Raw genomic sequence first — 14352 nt, forward strand, 5'->3', positions numbered from 1 at the left:
ACGAGAATACAACGGAGACGTGCTCCGTGAAGAAACAGTGATAGAATCAAGCATCAATCACGATAAATGAGCTGATATACCCTATTGGCAGGGGTTGCCCCTTGGTAGGCCTTATCCGCCTGCATGTCTCGGGAGTATTGGAGGAGGAGATCACCCTATCCCTAGATACCGATCGTTTTCAGCAGGCACGTATCTAATATAACCAATGATTTTGGTCTTTTTTCTTCTTCTTTTATCATTTTATTTTTATTTTTATTATCTTTTTTTATCCCAAGTAGCCACGCCAGACCTTGGTATGTGACGTGCCAGAATCCTTCTCGTAGAGGGGGGGGGGGGGGGCTGCTTGACACGGGCTCGCGAGCTTACATCCTTGCGAGGAAACGAACCATTCGCAATGATGCATGGAATTTTCTAATCCGCACCACCTCTACTTCGCGCCACGACTATGGAGATGGAACGCGGTAATATCATGTTACACCTAGCATGAGAGAGAGAGAGAAAGATACAGACAGAGATATACAGACAGAGCCTACTACATATGCTGGTATCTACCGATGCTAGGAGAATTAACCAAAACCATAATCTAAGTCGCAATCTATCGTGCGAAGGATACGAGGCTTTATGCTGAAGCCTCTACCATCATACTGCGAATTACCCCTCCAAGTTCTTTTATAGTACCTTTGTCTCTCGGGAGTGTGTGACCCTTGCCGTGGTCGAAGATGTACGCGGTATCCGCCTCACACGTGTTATACAGAGCCATGGAACCGGCAACGTAGGGATCGAGGGAACCGACTATGAGACTTAATTAGCATGTTAGGTGTACTGGAGGGGGTGCGATGAGCGCCTACTGATGTGACAGGTGTGGATGTTGATCATGAGGTCGGATTCATCCGCGAGTACCATGGCGTACGTGGTAGGGTCGAGAGGCGGCCAGCCGGCGAAGAAGATACCACACTTAATCATGGGTTCTCTTCCCGCCTCCTCGGCCCTCTTCTGCTCAGCGAGGACAAATGTCGCGGCGACGGTAGCCCCCTCGGAGTACCCAATGATACCCTCGAAGGGGCCTTCTTTCTCCATGATGTCGAAGAGATACTGAATAGCTCGGTTCGTGCTGATGACGCTGCTCGCGACGCCTTCTTTCATGAGTTCTCTCATAGTGTCCTCGGCCGTGTCGCACTCGGGGAAGTCTCGAATACGAGATAGGACGTCGGTATCCTGCGTCTCCTTCTCGTCGGGCTCGATGAACCGGTAGTAGGGAGGCTTTCCGAAGAAGTCCTCGAAGCCCTTAGGGGGCACGGCTTCACATGGTGCGTCGATAAAGCGGAATGAGGCCGAGCCGTCAGACATCAACTCATTGACGAGTGGTGCTAAGAGGCTCCGTTAGTGAAAAAAAGACCCTTGCCAAGATAAAAAAAAGACGTTCACGCCCCATGCATAGAGAGCGGGACAATACCTAGTTGAACCTGGAATTTCTTCTGACGTGTTAGTGGAGGGCTCGCTCGCTCGCTCGCTCGGCAGTACGAACTAAGACTTACATCTGCGCTTCCATATGCGCCTGGCAGACACATGAACTTCATGTTGCAGGACGTGGGTGGATTGTAGGAGCCACGCACCGAGTTACACCGAGTTGGGAGAGAACGCGCGGATACCCAGCCATAAGATATGGGCGTGGAGAGCAGCGAGTTGTAGCAAGAATGCTCCCCCCATTTTGAAGGTCAGGAGAACTTCAGACGATTACGTGTGAGTTTACGTGTCAGTTACTGGATATCTTCCATCCGTAACTGAGACCCTACCGTCTCATTCCGTACCCAGGGCTGTATGGGCTTGTTTGAGATACATTCGGCCCTCGATGGGGCAGATCTTGGCGGATACACTGCAGGCGGCTTGCAGCAACGACATGCTCCATCACATTAGGTCCCATTGCAGGGATCACCACCCCTGCAACTGGGTATCCCGCTGCTGGACCGGAGACTGAGGCTCTACTTCCAGGTGGATATCCCTTGGGACATATCAGGGGTTCTCTGGGCGCGACTAAAGAGATAATCTGCGCGTCCGGGCAGGAATTCAGCGCGACACGGTTAAAGGGGGGGCGCCCTGTGGCTTGGGATGGGTCACGAAGGATTGCGCATTGATGACCACCATCACGTTCTCAGCCAACTACGCCATTGACGCACGCTGGTCGTACGGATTTACCATCCCCGACGGTGTTCCCTGGGGGGTCCTCCACGTTCATCACTACTCCCCTTCCACCCATGCCACAGCCGTGTTCCAAAGGAGTTCAAAGTGCCGGACGCCAAGACGAGGGGTGGGAATATACTATCTATCTATATTGCGTGCTGTCCAGGGTCCTGAGCGAAGATGCCGGACGTGCTCGATTCATGTACCTACTACGTACGTCTACGACCGACGCATGCTCCTACTACTACGTACGCCCGCTACTATACCAGGAGCAGAAGTGCAAGAACAAGTCCCTGGCACGTCGTTATCGTCTTGCCGCCACCTTCGACCCCTGTCACATCGCAATATCGATGTCCCATTTTTTCCTCAACCCCTTTAGGTATTAGAAAACTTCCGGAACCAACTTCCCAAGATCGGAAAACAAACACGCACGCATACGTATACACCCTATATGTGTTGCCAATCTTATCCCTTCTGATCCGCTGCTCGGGTTAGCCTTGATGCAGGTATCATCAAGAACAGTGGATAGATCGGCAATGTGGTCCGGCGCTGTCTCGACTCCCCTCAGCCCGGATCTAGTGCCTACTCGAGTTAGTGTGAGAAGACGCCCCCGATTTGGCCTGTCGGCCATCGAGAGTTGCCGTCGCCGACGAGGCCACGCCTCACCACCATGATGGCGTCGTCCCACTCACAAACCGCGAGCTGCAAGGACCCTGATAATCTTGACATTGATGGGTGGATGCCGCCACACGGTAAGGCAGGTAACCCCAACAGCAACAGAGGTGATCAAGTGCCTCTGGATACGCTTCCCAATCCAGTAGGTCGAGGGCCCTGGTGAAGCTTGCCCTGGGCTCTGGCCACATAGTGGTACGGCGGGAGCCAGCATATCGTGTCTAAGACAAATTAACGATGGGATCGGCAAGGTGATAGCCACGGCTGTCAGGGATGACAAATGGTACAAGCAGGCCAGCTTTTCGACTATTGGATCCTTCCATTCCCGTGTCTGTTGTTTCTGATAAACGCCGCGAGGCCTACGTATGAGGGTAACCTTCGCCTAAGGTTGCGACTGTGATTCCTTACTCAGGGCGGCAATATTTCCCTATCCTCCGGATATCAGGCTCTATTGCCAGTTATGATAACCTGCCCCGTATCCCGGGTGGTCACTTGATATCACGCCCCCCAGCACCGCTCGGTTGTGCCGAAAATATAAACCTCGAACTTCGCTCGATGCTATCGTAGATTCCTTGTGTTAGGAAACGTTCGGCCTCTACAGTACCGTCGCAACGAAATCCGTAATCATGGCCCCTTCAGCCATCAACGGCAGTGCGTACAGCGCATCCAACGGGGTGCACGAGGATTCGAGAGCTCCTACTAACGGATACACCAACGGACATGCCAACGGACACGCCAATGGTCACTCCAATGACCATTCTACTGACAGCTCTGTCAACGGCAATGGCCATGTTCTAGTAGACGAGTACGCTGTAAACGGGAGCGGGAACGGCTTCGGGCCGGTCAACGGTGATTCCCACGCCAACGGGAACCACGAAGCACCCTTTGGCCAGACGAACGGCCGTCGAGTTGGCCAGAGCAATGGCCACAGTAATGGCCACAACATCGGTACCAATGGAACTAACGGCTTCAATGGTGTCAACGGAGACCACACTCCGTCCAAGGAGAAGGGGGTGCCCATTGCCATAGTAGGAATGTCCTGTCGGCTCCCGGGAAGTGTTGCGAGTCCGGCAGAATTTTGGGAGATGTGTGCTCGAGCTCGTAGCGGCTACTCAGAGATACCAAAGGAGAGGTTCAACACAGCCAGCTTCTATCATCCCAACCCTGGGAAGGCCGGGTCTCACAACCCAGTCGGCGGTCATTTTCTCAACACAGACCTTGCCGCCTTTGATGCGCCTTTCTTCAGCTTGACAGAGAAGGAGGCCATATCGATGGACCCCCAGCAGCGCTTGCTTCTAGAATGCACGTTCGAAGCACTGGAAAATGCTGGCATCCCAAAGCACACCATCGTTGGAAAAGACGTTGGCGTGTTTGTGGGCGGATCGTTCCCCGAATATGAATCGCACCTCTTCAGAGATACTGACACCATTCCCATGCACCAGGCCACAGGCAAGTCGCTAACCGCTCTTGTGGTTGTCACTCTAAGCTAACCGTGCGCCAGGTTGCGCATATGCGATGCAATCTAACAGAATATCTCACTTTTTCGATCTAAGGGGACCCAGCTTCACTACAGATACAGCATGTTCGTCGAGTCTAGTCGCATTGCATGTAGCTTGCCAGAGTCTGCGCACTGGCGAGTCAAATATGGCGATCGTCGGTGGATGCCATCTCAACACGTTGCCGGAGTTTTGGATTTCGTTTTCCAAGTCGCGGTAAGCTTCTAAGACACGAGGTACAAAACACACCGCTAATAGTAGTCCCAGGCTCTTTTCAGATTCAGGCCGGTCGTTTTCATTCGACAGCAGAGGCACTGGATTTGGCCGCGGTGAAGGGTGCGGTATGGTGGTTCTCAAGCCCCTCGAGCAGGCTCGAAAGGACAACGACCAGATTAGAGCGATCATCGTCGGGAGCGGCATTAACCAGGATGGAAGAACTCCTGGCATCACGATGCCCTCCGGCGAGGCACAAGGTGCGAACCCCGAAAACAACGTCTCTCAATGTAAATCTCACTAACCTCCCGTCTGTAGAGGTTTTAATGCGCCAAGTGTACAAGAATGCCGGCATAAATCCTGCTGATTGCGGCTTCGTCGAGGCGCACGGAACAGGAACACGTGTAGGAGATCCCATCGAAGCGACAGCAATTCATAATATCTTCGGCGCTGGCAGGACACCTAGAGATCCTCTCTACATCGGTTCTGTGAAGTCGAATATCGGGCATCTAGAGGGGGCGTCTGGCATCGTGGCAGTTATTAAGTCCGCATTGATGCTCGAGCGAGGTTTTATCCTACCAAATTACGATTTCAAATATCCGAACGAGAAGATCCCCTTCAAAGAGTGGCATCTGAAGGTAGTCTCACACCCTCCCACATCAGGAGTTAACGTTATACTTACATTGAATAGGTTCCCGTCACCCAGCGGCCGTGGCCTCGAAATAAGAAGTACATCAGCGTCAATAACTTCGGGTTCGGCGGTACCAATGCCCACGTTGTTCTCGAAAAGATTCCCTTTACGCAGAGGGGACCCAAGAACGACGCCGACCTGAAGAAGGACTCGGACAGGAAACTCTTCGCCATCACAGCCAACGACAAGAACACGCTAGAAGCGGTCTTGAAGGCCTTGGTAATCTACCTGGAGCAGAGGCCTGAGATGTTCCAGAAGGATTTAATGGCGGACGTTGCGTACACCCTGGGCCAACGGAGATCGCATTTGCAGTGGAGGATCGCCATCCCGGCGCTCAGGTCATTTGACCTGATCGATGCTATCAACAGCCAGAAGTATTCCCCTGGAAAGGAAGTCGATACTCTCAGAATTGGTTTCATCTTCACTGGCCAGGGTGCTCAGTGGTATGGCATGGGCCGAGAACTCTACGAGAGGTATCCTGTCTTCACTAAGGCCATTGACTATGCCGACGAATGCCTGCGAGCCCTCGGCGCGTCTTGGTCGCTTGTTGAGGAATTGAGTAAGGACGAAAAGACCTCTGCTGTCGGAGCCGCCCACATAAGCCAGCCGTCATGCACAGCAATCCAGCTCGCTCTGGTCGACCTCATGCGAGCATGGGGCATCAAACCCACAGCAGTAGCCGGTCACTCTAGTGGGGAGATTGGAGCAGCCTATGCCGCGGGCGTGTTGACATTCGAATCGTGTATGTCTATCGCCTACCACCGCGGTCGCCTGGTTCCCGTATTGAAGGACAGGTACCCCGGATTGAAAGGCTCCATGATGGCTGTCGGTGGCAGCAAAGAAGAGTTCGAGCCACTCATCGCGGGACTGAAAGACGGCGAGGTCAGGATTGCATGCTATAATAGCCCTTCTAGTCTCACCATCTCTGGGGACGAGGCCGGGATCGACGAGCTGAAGAAGCTCGTGGAGGAGAAGCAACTGTTCAACAGGAAACTCTTCGTCGACACAGCTTACCATTCGCACCATATGAACCTCCTCGCGAAGGATTACCAGGCCTCTATTAATGACCTCGAAGGACCTGTTAATACGGAGGTCCGATTCCACTCTTCTCTTCTCGGTCGACGTATCGATGGCACAGAACTCGAGTCTTCTTACTGGGTTCAGAACCTCACGTGCCCTGTGAAGTTCAACGAAGCAGTCCAGAGCATGCTGCAGCCCATTGACGGCCACCGGACCGGTGTTAACATGCTGCTCGAGCTGGGACCCCATTCAGCTCTTCAAGGACCCCTTAAGCAGATCCTGAAGGAGGTCGGTGGTGATGCGGCCAAGATCCCGTATGCGTCCGCCCTCTCGCGGAAGAAGGATGCTGTAGAGACCGCCCTGGAAGTTGCTGGGACTCTCTTCACCAAGGGCGCTCATCTCGACTTTGAAGCCATCAACTTCCCCGTCTCCACAAAGCCTCCGATGCTTCTTAGCGACCTGCCACGATACCCCTGGAACTACTCGGCCAAGTACTGGCATGAGTCTCGTATGACGCAAATGCACAAGAACAGAACCGCTCCACGCAACGATATACTAGGAACCCTCGCCAATTACTCTAACGACCTCGAGCCTACGTGGAGGAATATCGTCCGCTTAGATGATCTACCTTGGCTAGAGCACCACAAAATCCAGTCCCTGACAATATTCCCCTTATCTGGATACATTTCTATGGCCGTCGAGGCAGCGTTCCAGCGAGCCAGCGCATCGAATGTTCACTTTGACAAGTTCGAGTTGCGCGATGTATCTGTCAATGCCCCTCTAGTTATCCCCGACGAGGACGTTGAGATGACCACGACCCTGAGGCCTCACCAAGAAGGAACCCTGGTTTCTTCTGAAGTCTGGGATGAATTCCGCATCTGCTCGTGGACCAAGAGCAAAGGATGGAAGGAACATTGCAAGGGACTGATCGCTGTCCAGGCTCACGAGTCGAACGGCGTGGATGATGCCAGGCAGAGCTTGGCGTCGCGGATCCATTTGCAATCAACCATTGCTGATATCAATGCTGCGGCATCCTCGGCCGTCGCTATGCCCAAGCTCTACGACGACCTTTCTGAGGTGGGAGTATCGTATGGCCCGACTTTCCAGGGAGTCAGCAATTGCCAGGCCTCTAGCACCTGCTCCCGTGCAGACCTCCTCGTCCCTGACGTAGCCAAGGAGATGCCTAACCACTTCGTGACCGACACTGTCATCCAGCCCTCATTCCTTGAGTCGCTCATCTCCATGTACTGGCCAATTGCAAGCTCTGGGCAGGAATCCCTTGACACGATATACCTGCCATCTTCTGTGTCGAGTATCTCTATCTCGAAGGATATCATTCAGGCTACCAAGACTCCAGGCCAGGACTTCAAGGCCTACTGTCTCGGATCCATACCCACCGACAGCCCCAGGCCAACGAAGATGAGCATTTTCGCAACCTCAGAGACTAACCTCGCCGAGCCTCTCATTAAACTGGATGAGTTGACCATCGCTCCTATCCTAGACCGCGAGGCGCAACCCGGGCTTGAGGCCCACCGTGAGCTCTGCTACAAGTTCGACTGGGAACCCATCCTCGAACCCTTATCGGCCGAGAACAATAGCAAGCTGGAGTGGGAACCGATGGGCGTTGATGAACTTCCCGACGCCGATATTGAGATTGTCTATGGAGACGGCACACTACAGACCCAAGTCGCCTTCATGTTAGCGGAGGCTCTGCAGCATATAACCGGAAAGCTGCCAAATACCTCTAGTCTTCTGGAATGTCAGGCCGAGAATAAGCTTCTCATCTTCTTGCCGGAAATTAATAAGCCGCTTCTGTCACAACTGAAGGAGGATGAATTCAACGCCCTACAAAGGAATCTAACCACGGTACAAGGCGCGCTATGGGTTGTTCGAGGCGCATATGACCGCTCTACATCGCCGGATCTTAATATGATCTTGGGTCTCAGCAGGACCATCCGATCGGAAACGTTACTGCCATTCGCTACCCTGGATCTCGACGGCCGAACGGAACTATTAAGTGACCGCGTTGCGGAGGCCATCCTCAGGGTCTTCACAGCAGTGTTCAATAAGAAAACCACTCTGAACGGCGAGCTAGAATTTATCGAGAAAAGCGGCTCGTTCTTCACACCCCGCATCATCAACGACCCCGAGATGAACGAGCTCGTCCATCAGGAGACGAGGCCGTCGGCCCTACAACCAGTTCAGTTTATGCAGACGGATCGACGGCTCAAGATGGCCATTACTGATGCTGGCGCCCTGGACACGTTACACTTCGTCGACGACCTAGTCGCTGAGGCCCCGCTTAATGGCGAAGATATCGAAATCAAGGTCCACGCCGTCGGTGTCAACCATAGAGATCTCACGGCGGCCCACGGCAAGCTCGCAACACACGACTTTGGTATAGAAGCCAGTGGTGTGGTTACCGCAGTCGGGAAGGACGTCAAGACCTTCGCCATTGGTGACCGTGTCGCAGCCATTACGAAGAGTGCCTTCGCAACAACCACCCGAACCAAGGCCACTTTTGCATTCAAGCTCCCGTCTGACATGCAGTTCGAGGAGGGAGCAACTCTCCCTCTAGCGTACAGCACCGCCTACTACTCTCTAGTAGAGCTTGGTCGGCTGAACGAGGATGAGACTGTGCTGATCCACGCCGCCGCTGGCGCCGTCGGCCAAGCCGCCATCTCGCTCGCCCAGATGATCGGCGCGAAGGTGTTCGCCACGGTCGGCAGCCCGGAGAAGAAAGAGTTCCTCATGAAGGAGTACGGCCTGCCGGAGGGCCGCATCTTCTACAGCCGGAACATCTCGTTCGGCAACGCCGTGCGCCAGGCGACCCACAACCTCGGCGTCGACGTCGTCCTCAACTGCCTCGCCGGCGACGGCCTGCGGGAGAGCTGGAATTGCCTGAACAAGTTCGGTCGTCTGATCGACATCGGCGCCCGAGATACCAACACGAGCACGAGGCTGGAGATGACGCAGTTCGAGCACAACGCCAGCTTCATGACGGTCGACATCGTCGCCGTCGCGGCCGAGCGGCCCAAGCTCATGCAGCGATTGCTCTCCAACGTGGCGAAGCTCATGCGCTACGGCAAAATACGGCCCGTCTCTCCCGTCACCGTCTTCCCCATATCTGAGGTTGAGTCCGCGCTTAAGACGCTCCACGGCGCCAAGTCCCACGGTAAGCTGGTCGTCGTGCCGCATGCCCACGACGTCGTTAAGGCCACCCCGCCGAGGAAACCTGCACAGCTGCTCAAGGCGGATGCTACCTACATCCTCATCGGCGGCACTGGAGGTCTCGGCCGCAGCATGGCCCGGTGGATGGTTAGCCGGGGCGCGCGACACCTGGTCCTCGTATCCAGGAGCGGCAGCGCGACCGGCAAGGTGAAGGATCTCATCGACGAGGCGGCTGCCGCTGGGGCTGAGATCGTTGTGCGGCGGTGCGACGTGGCCAACCCCGTATCCGTCGAAGATCTGGTCAGGAACGGTCTGCAGGGTCTACCCGCTGTCAGGGGCGTCATCCACGGCGCCATGGTTCTACGCGTAAGATTCTGCCCTATTCTCCTATCTCCTCACTCCCCTCTTAACTGCTTGCCCCGATGATCATCCGTTGCTAACAGTAAGCAGGACGTCTTATTCGAGAAAATGACCTACGACCAGTACACGACCGTGATCGAGTCCAAGGTCCAGGGCGCGTGGAACTTCCACAACGCACTGGCGGATGCGCCGCTTGACTTCTTCGTGGCCATCTCGTCGGTCGCGGGCGCGGTCGGCAACCGGGGGCAGGCGGCGTACGCGGCGGCCAACTGCTTCCTGGACGCGTTCGTGCAGTACCGGCTCGCGCGGGGGCTGCCGGCGTCGGCGCTCGCGCTCACCGCCATCTCGGACTCGGGATACCTGGCCGAGGACCTCGCCAAGGCCGCCGAGGTGGCCAAGAACCTCGGCAGCGACACCATCTGCGAGGCCGAGGTGCTCGCCCTGCTCGGCGCCGCCGTCGCCGGCCGCCTCGCCGCCTGCAGCAACCACGTCATCACCGGCATGCGCATCACGCCCTCCATGCAGCCCTTCTGGACCGCCGACGCCAAGTCCAAGCACCTGCGCGCGGCCGCCGAAGCGGCCGCCGCCGCCGAGGCCGCGGCCAACGGCGGCGCCGCCCGCGCCGTCTCCTACAACGCCGCCCTCAAGGCGTCCAAGTCGCTCGAGGAGGCCGAGGCCGTCGTCTGCGACGGCCTCGTGCACAAGCTCGCGGCCGTCATGATGATGGAGCTCGAGGACCTCGACGTGACGCGCTCGCTGTCGCACTACCCGCTGGACTCGCTCGTCGCCATCGAGATCCGCAACTTCATCACGCGCGAGTTCGAGGCTACCCTCCAGGTGCTCGAGCTGCTGTCGAGCGGCTCCATCCAGACCCTGTCCAAGGCTGTCTGCGTCAAGAGCAAGCTGGTTAACTTCTGAAGGACAGGAGAAAAGGGACAACCAGAGGCGGAACACGAACACCATCGATGGATGAGAAGACTGCTATTTGGAGGACCGGTCCCCACTTAACCCTTTGTTTCCTCTACACCCCGTACCCGACACGTCTCATGTTCTTATATGATCCTATGATATACAAACGAATCGGGGGACCCGCGACATGTAGAATGAGTCGTTGATGTTTGTATACAAGTACCTTACATGTTTCCTTAACCCCTTCGGTGGCTTAATCTGTTCGCAATTTTGGGCATGGCAATCTTGATTTTCTTAGTTCACGTATTCTTTTCGAAAGTTCAATGAATAGATTCATAGTAAATCTAGCCACTCTCGAGTTTCTGCTATGTCGTTCGCTATACCGCGCGAGGATCCCAATTCTTATCGACTTCCTCGAGCAGCTCGGCTTCGAGGACGTCTCCCAGCTTGACTAGCTTGAAGCTCGCCTCGTCACTCGTGCCCCCTTCGGGGACCTCGTTAGCGTCGTCGTGGACGACGACCAGTCCGTCGGGGAACGCGGCGCCTAGCGAGGCGCCAACGGCGGCAACCCCGTCCGTGTTAGTCACTGCGTCGATCCCCAGCTCGGAGTTCTCGTATATCGTGAAGGTCTCGACATATTCATGCGGGGCCGCCCGCCGATACACGTTGTACGCGCTGACTCCTTGTTGGCTGACGATAATGAACCCCTTGTCCGCCGAAGGGCCCTCGACCAACGTCACACCCTCGACGTCTGCGAACATCTTCCCGTCGCCAACTTCGCCGATGAGGAAACCCTCGCTAGAATCATCGTCCGGCTCAGCGCCATAGCGCCAAAGAGCACGCGGTTCCTCGCCGATGAATACCCATCCGTTTGCTTCATCGGACACGCAACCCTCTACCTGACCGCCGCTACCGCCGGTGAAATTGCGCACTAGAGTCGTCTGCAGCGCATCATCTACCCACGACAATTCGAATTGAAGGTATTCAGCAGTCTTGGCGTTAGCGAAGAGATATTGCTTGCCAGTCTTGCGCGAGCGGTACACGCAACTACCATATACATCATAATCGTCCTTGGTGGGCTGTATGCCACCAGCGATCGTCTTGAGAGTCCCGTCGGCGGTCATTTCGAAGAGGCTAAAGGTGGTTAGCTCGGACTAGACGCTGCGTCTTGAAAACATACCATAGCGTATTGTCCGCTCTGCAAGCAGCGTAGGCCAGATCGATGACCCGATCACCAGCCTGGAAATTGTAGATGATATCGACATTGTTGGGCTCTTCAGCTGGGATTGTCTGCAGTAATTTTCCGCTCAGGTCAAATACACCGAGCCCTGCACCCACCTCCGACTTCGTCGTAGTGATGATTCTCGATTCGGACTTATCCGTCGGAGAGATCCAGATCGCCGGGTCGTCGCCGTCGCCGCCATTCGCGTCCGTCTCGGCGACAGGTCGCGCCACTTTGAAGCCACAGTAGAGACCGCCCCATCCCTCGTCGCACTGGCACGTGTTCGCGCCTACGCACTCCCCATGGCCCGAGCAGTCGTTTCGACAGGTAAAAGCTGCACAATTCGCGCCCTCAAATCCTGCAAAGCACGCGCACGAGGGCTCGTTCACGCCCTCGGCTCCCAGGCAAAATCCGCTAGAGTTACACTGAGCACAAACGGGGTCCGTCGGCTTGCAGAGCTTCTTGCGGGGGTTATATGCAGTGTTCAATTCAAGTCCCAGTTCGACGAAAGCCGCCTCCAAGGAGCTTACGGCAAACCCGGCCCCGGCGTCGCTTTCGATGGCGTATACCAGTGCGCCAGCCGGGTATTTCTGCGTCGGCGCTTGGTAAACACTCAGTCCCTGGACTTCGATGTCATCGTCTCCAGTCAGCTTCATAGAACCTAGTAAAGCCAAGGAGGTATCGTAAACTGCGACAGAATCTTCTAGCGCTACCAAGAGATAGTCCGAATCGAGGCCTATGTAAGTAGCTAACCCGGTGACATCGTCATCAGCCTCTCCCGGGACGCTGATATTCGGTGCCGCAGTGCTCTCAGTTGTGTTAAACGTGTACACATCAGGGCTATCGTCGCCGGAGAAGTAGACGGAGCGTGCAGAGAACGACACGGCACATGACGAAGCCTCGATCGGGGTTTCGAACGTCTGGATCTCGACGATTTCGAAAGAGTCGCTCGTCTTCCTGAGGAGAAACTGTACGGCCTGGCGCTTTCCGAACAGGTACAGGTACTGCTGTCCGCTGGTTTGGCTCCTCCAAGAGCAGAGCGCCGACCAGTCGCCAAGGGTACGCGCCAGAGGCTCGCCGACTTGCTGTACAGTGGTTGCGTCGTAGAGGCGGAAGTACGAGTCCGGCTGGGCGATGGTGACAATAAGATCGTTGCCGCCGACGGCATATACCGTCGTGACGAGCTTCGTGCGGCCGGGCTTCTCATGCTTCGTCTCCGACAACAAGTCCTCGCCATTCAGACCGAATACGCGGAAGCCGCCAGTGCCGGCGCCACCATCGTTTCCGACGAGCTTCGGCTGCGCGGTATCGTAGAAGACGGCAGTCCAATCCGATTCGACCTCGCCCGATCTCGCCGAGATTGGCAGCTCCGCCTCCGGCGCAGTACCAGCGACCACGATAGCGACGCAAGTGGCCAGCGAGGCAGAGAGCAGACTGAGGAATCTCATGGTGGAGGGAGAGGCTCGACCGTAACAAGTACACGGGGGAAGGAGCAAGGAACGCGTCGACGCGCCGCCATCGTCGTCGTTTTCGTACGGACGGTCAAGAAACCATCCGAGGTTGCTGGTCCCGGTGCGACGAGGGCCCCTGCATCGATCATAACAGGAGTTATAATAAGAGCCGAACCCGTGCGACAGTTAGGGAACCCTGTTGGCGGAGGGCACGCGGCCAAGAAGCCAGAAGCTATTCGCCTTCCCGATTTGTCGCGGCTAGCGAAATTTTTCGACTAGTGAGATCGGTCCGGGTTGAGAAAGCTCGTGCAAAACTGGGAGGACATCACGAAACAGACGGGTATTGTAGGTAGGTTAAGATAGAATGAAGTGCTAGATAACTGTATCAGCCCAAAGTAGGGGTTTGCATGGTCAATTAGTTGTGCCATATAATGCAATGCCTTTGGGATAGGTACATGTCGAGATTTATCCTTGAAACGCATAGCGCGAACAGCTGGGTGAGATCAGTAGGTTACTTAACGAAGGATAGGTTCGATTCCTAACAGCGCTACTTGGTAGTCTTCGCTACTCAGCTCATCTGGGTGTGGTAAACACGGAATACGCCGGCAGGGTCAAATCCAGGATGGTATCCCTTCACGGATTCACAGAAGGTTGTTTTTTCTAGATACCAATGCTTACGCGTGCGCTCTCACATGCCGCGATACGGGAACGCCTACCGGGAACGCCTGGAACTGTCGCGATTCCCTACGAAACCGAGAATTAGGAATGAATAAAAACAAACATAAAAATAAGATGACACCGAGCGATATATCTATATACATCTACAGTTAACATGATAATTGAAGGGCGGATATGGATAGAGCAGAAACAGAACTGGAGTCTCACTAGGTGTTTCTCCCCCAATAAGCTAAACGGACGGGCCAAAACAAACCGTAGAACCTTTATCACGCAGAATGAATCCCAGGACGG

The 14352-nt window shown here is 55.2% G+C and overlaps 3 protein-coding genes across 3 annotated transcripts; 1 reads left to right on the forward strand and 2 right to left on the reverse strand.

Moving 5' to 3' along the window:
* Nucleotides 1-312: 312 nt before the first annotated feature.
* Nucleotides 313-1790, reverse strand: GGS23DRAFT_559032 (serine hydrolase FSH). The gene is made up of 4 exons (XM_051515792.1): nucleotides 1536-1790; nucleotides 1454-1472; nucleotides 849-1367; nucleotides 313-792 (listed from the first exon to the last, which is right to left on the reverse strand). The coding sequence occupies exons 1-4, from the start codon at nucleotides 1575-1577 to the stop codon at nucleotides 620-622; spliced, it is 753 nt and encodes a 250-aa protein (XP_051374102.1). The 5' UTR covers nucleotides 1578-1790; the 3' UTR covers nucleotides 313-619.
* A 1469-nt stretch (nucleotides 1791-3259) lies between these two features.
* On the forward strand, nucleotides 3260-11099 carry GGS23DRAFT_425227 (uncharacterized protein). Its single transcript, XM_051513794.1, has 6 exons — nucleotides 3260-4299; nucleotides 4352-4562; nucleotides 4614-4819; nucleotides 4878-5197; nucleotides 5251-9807; nucleotides 9892-11099. Exons 1-6 carry the CDS (start codon nucleotides 3477-3479, stop codon nucleotides 10717-10719), a joined length of 6945 nt encoding a protein of 2314 aa, XP_051374103.1. The 5' UTR covers nucleotides 3260-3476; the 3' UTR covers nucleotides 10720-11099.
* GGS23DRAFT_559057 (3-phytase) lies at nucleotides 11011-13963 on the reverse strand. The gene is made up of 2 exons (XM_051515793.1): nucleotides 11891-13963; nucleotides 11011-11844 (listed from the first exon to the last, which is right to left on the reverse strand). The coding sequence occupies exons 1-2, from the start codon at nucleotides 13378-13380 to the stop codon at nucleotides 11088-11090; spliced, it is 2247 nt and encodes a 748-aa protein (XP_051374104.1). The 5' UTR covers nucleotides 13381-13963; the 3' UTR covers nucleotides 11011-11087.
* Between the last annotated feature and the right edge of the window lie 389 nt (nucleotides 13964-14352).

Source organism: Durotheca rogersii (assembly GCF_024521655.1).
Source record: "Durotheca rogersii strain YMJ 92031201 chromosome Unknown GGS23scaffold_5, whole genome shotgun sequence".
In the NCBI taxonomy this organism is placed as follows: domain Eukaryota; kingdom Fungi; phylum Ascomycota; class Sordariomycetes; order Xylariales; family Xylariaceae; genus Durotheca; species Durotheca rogersii.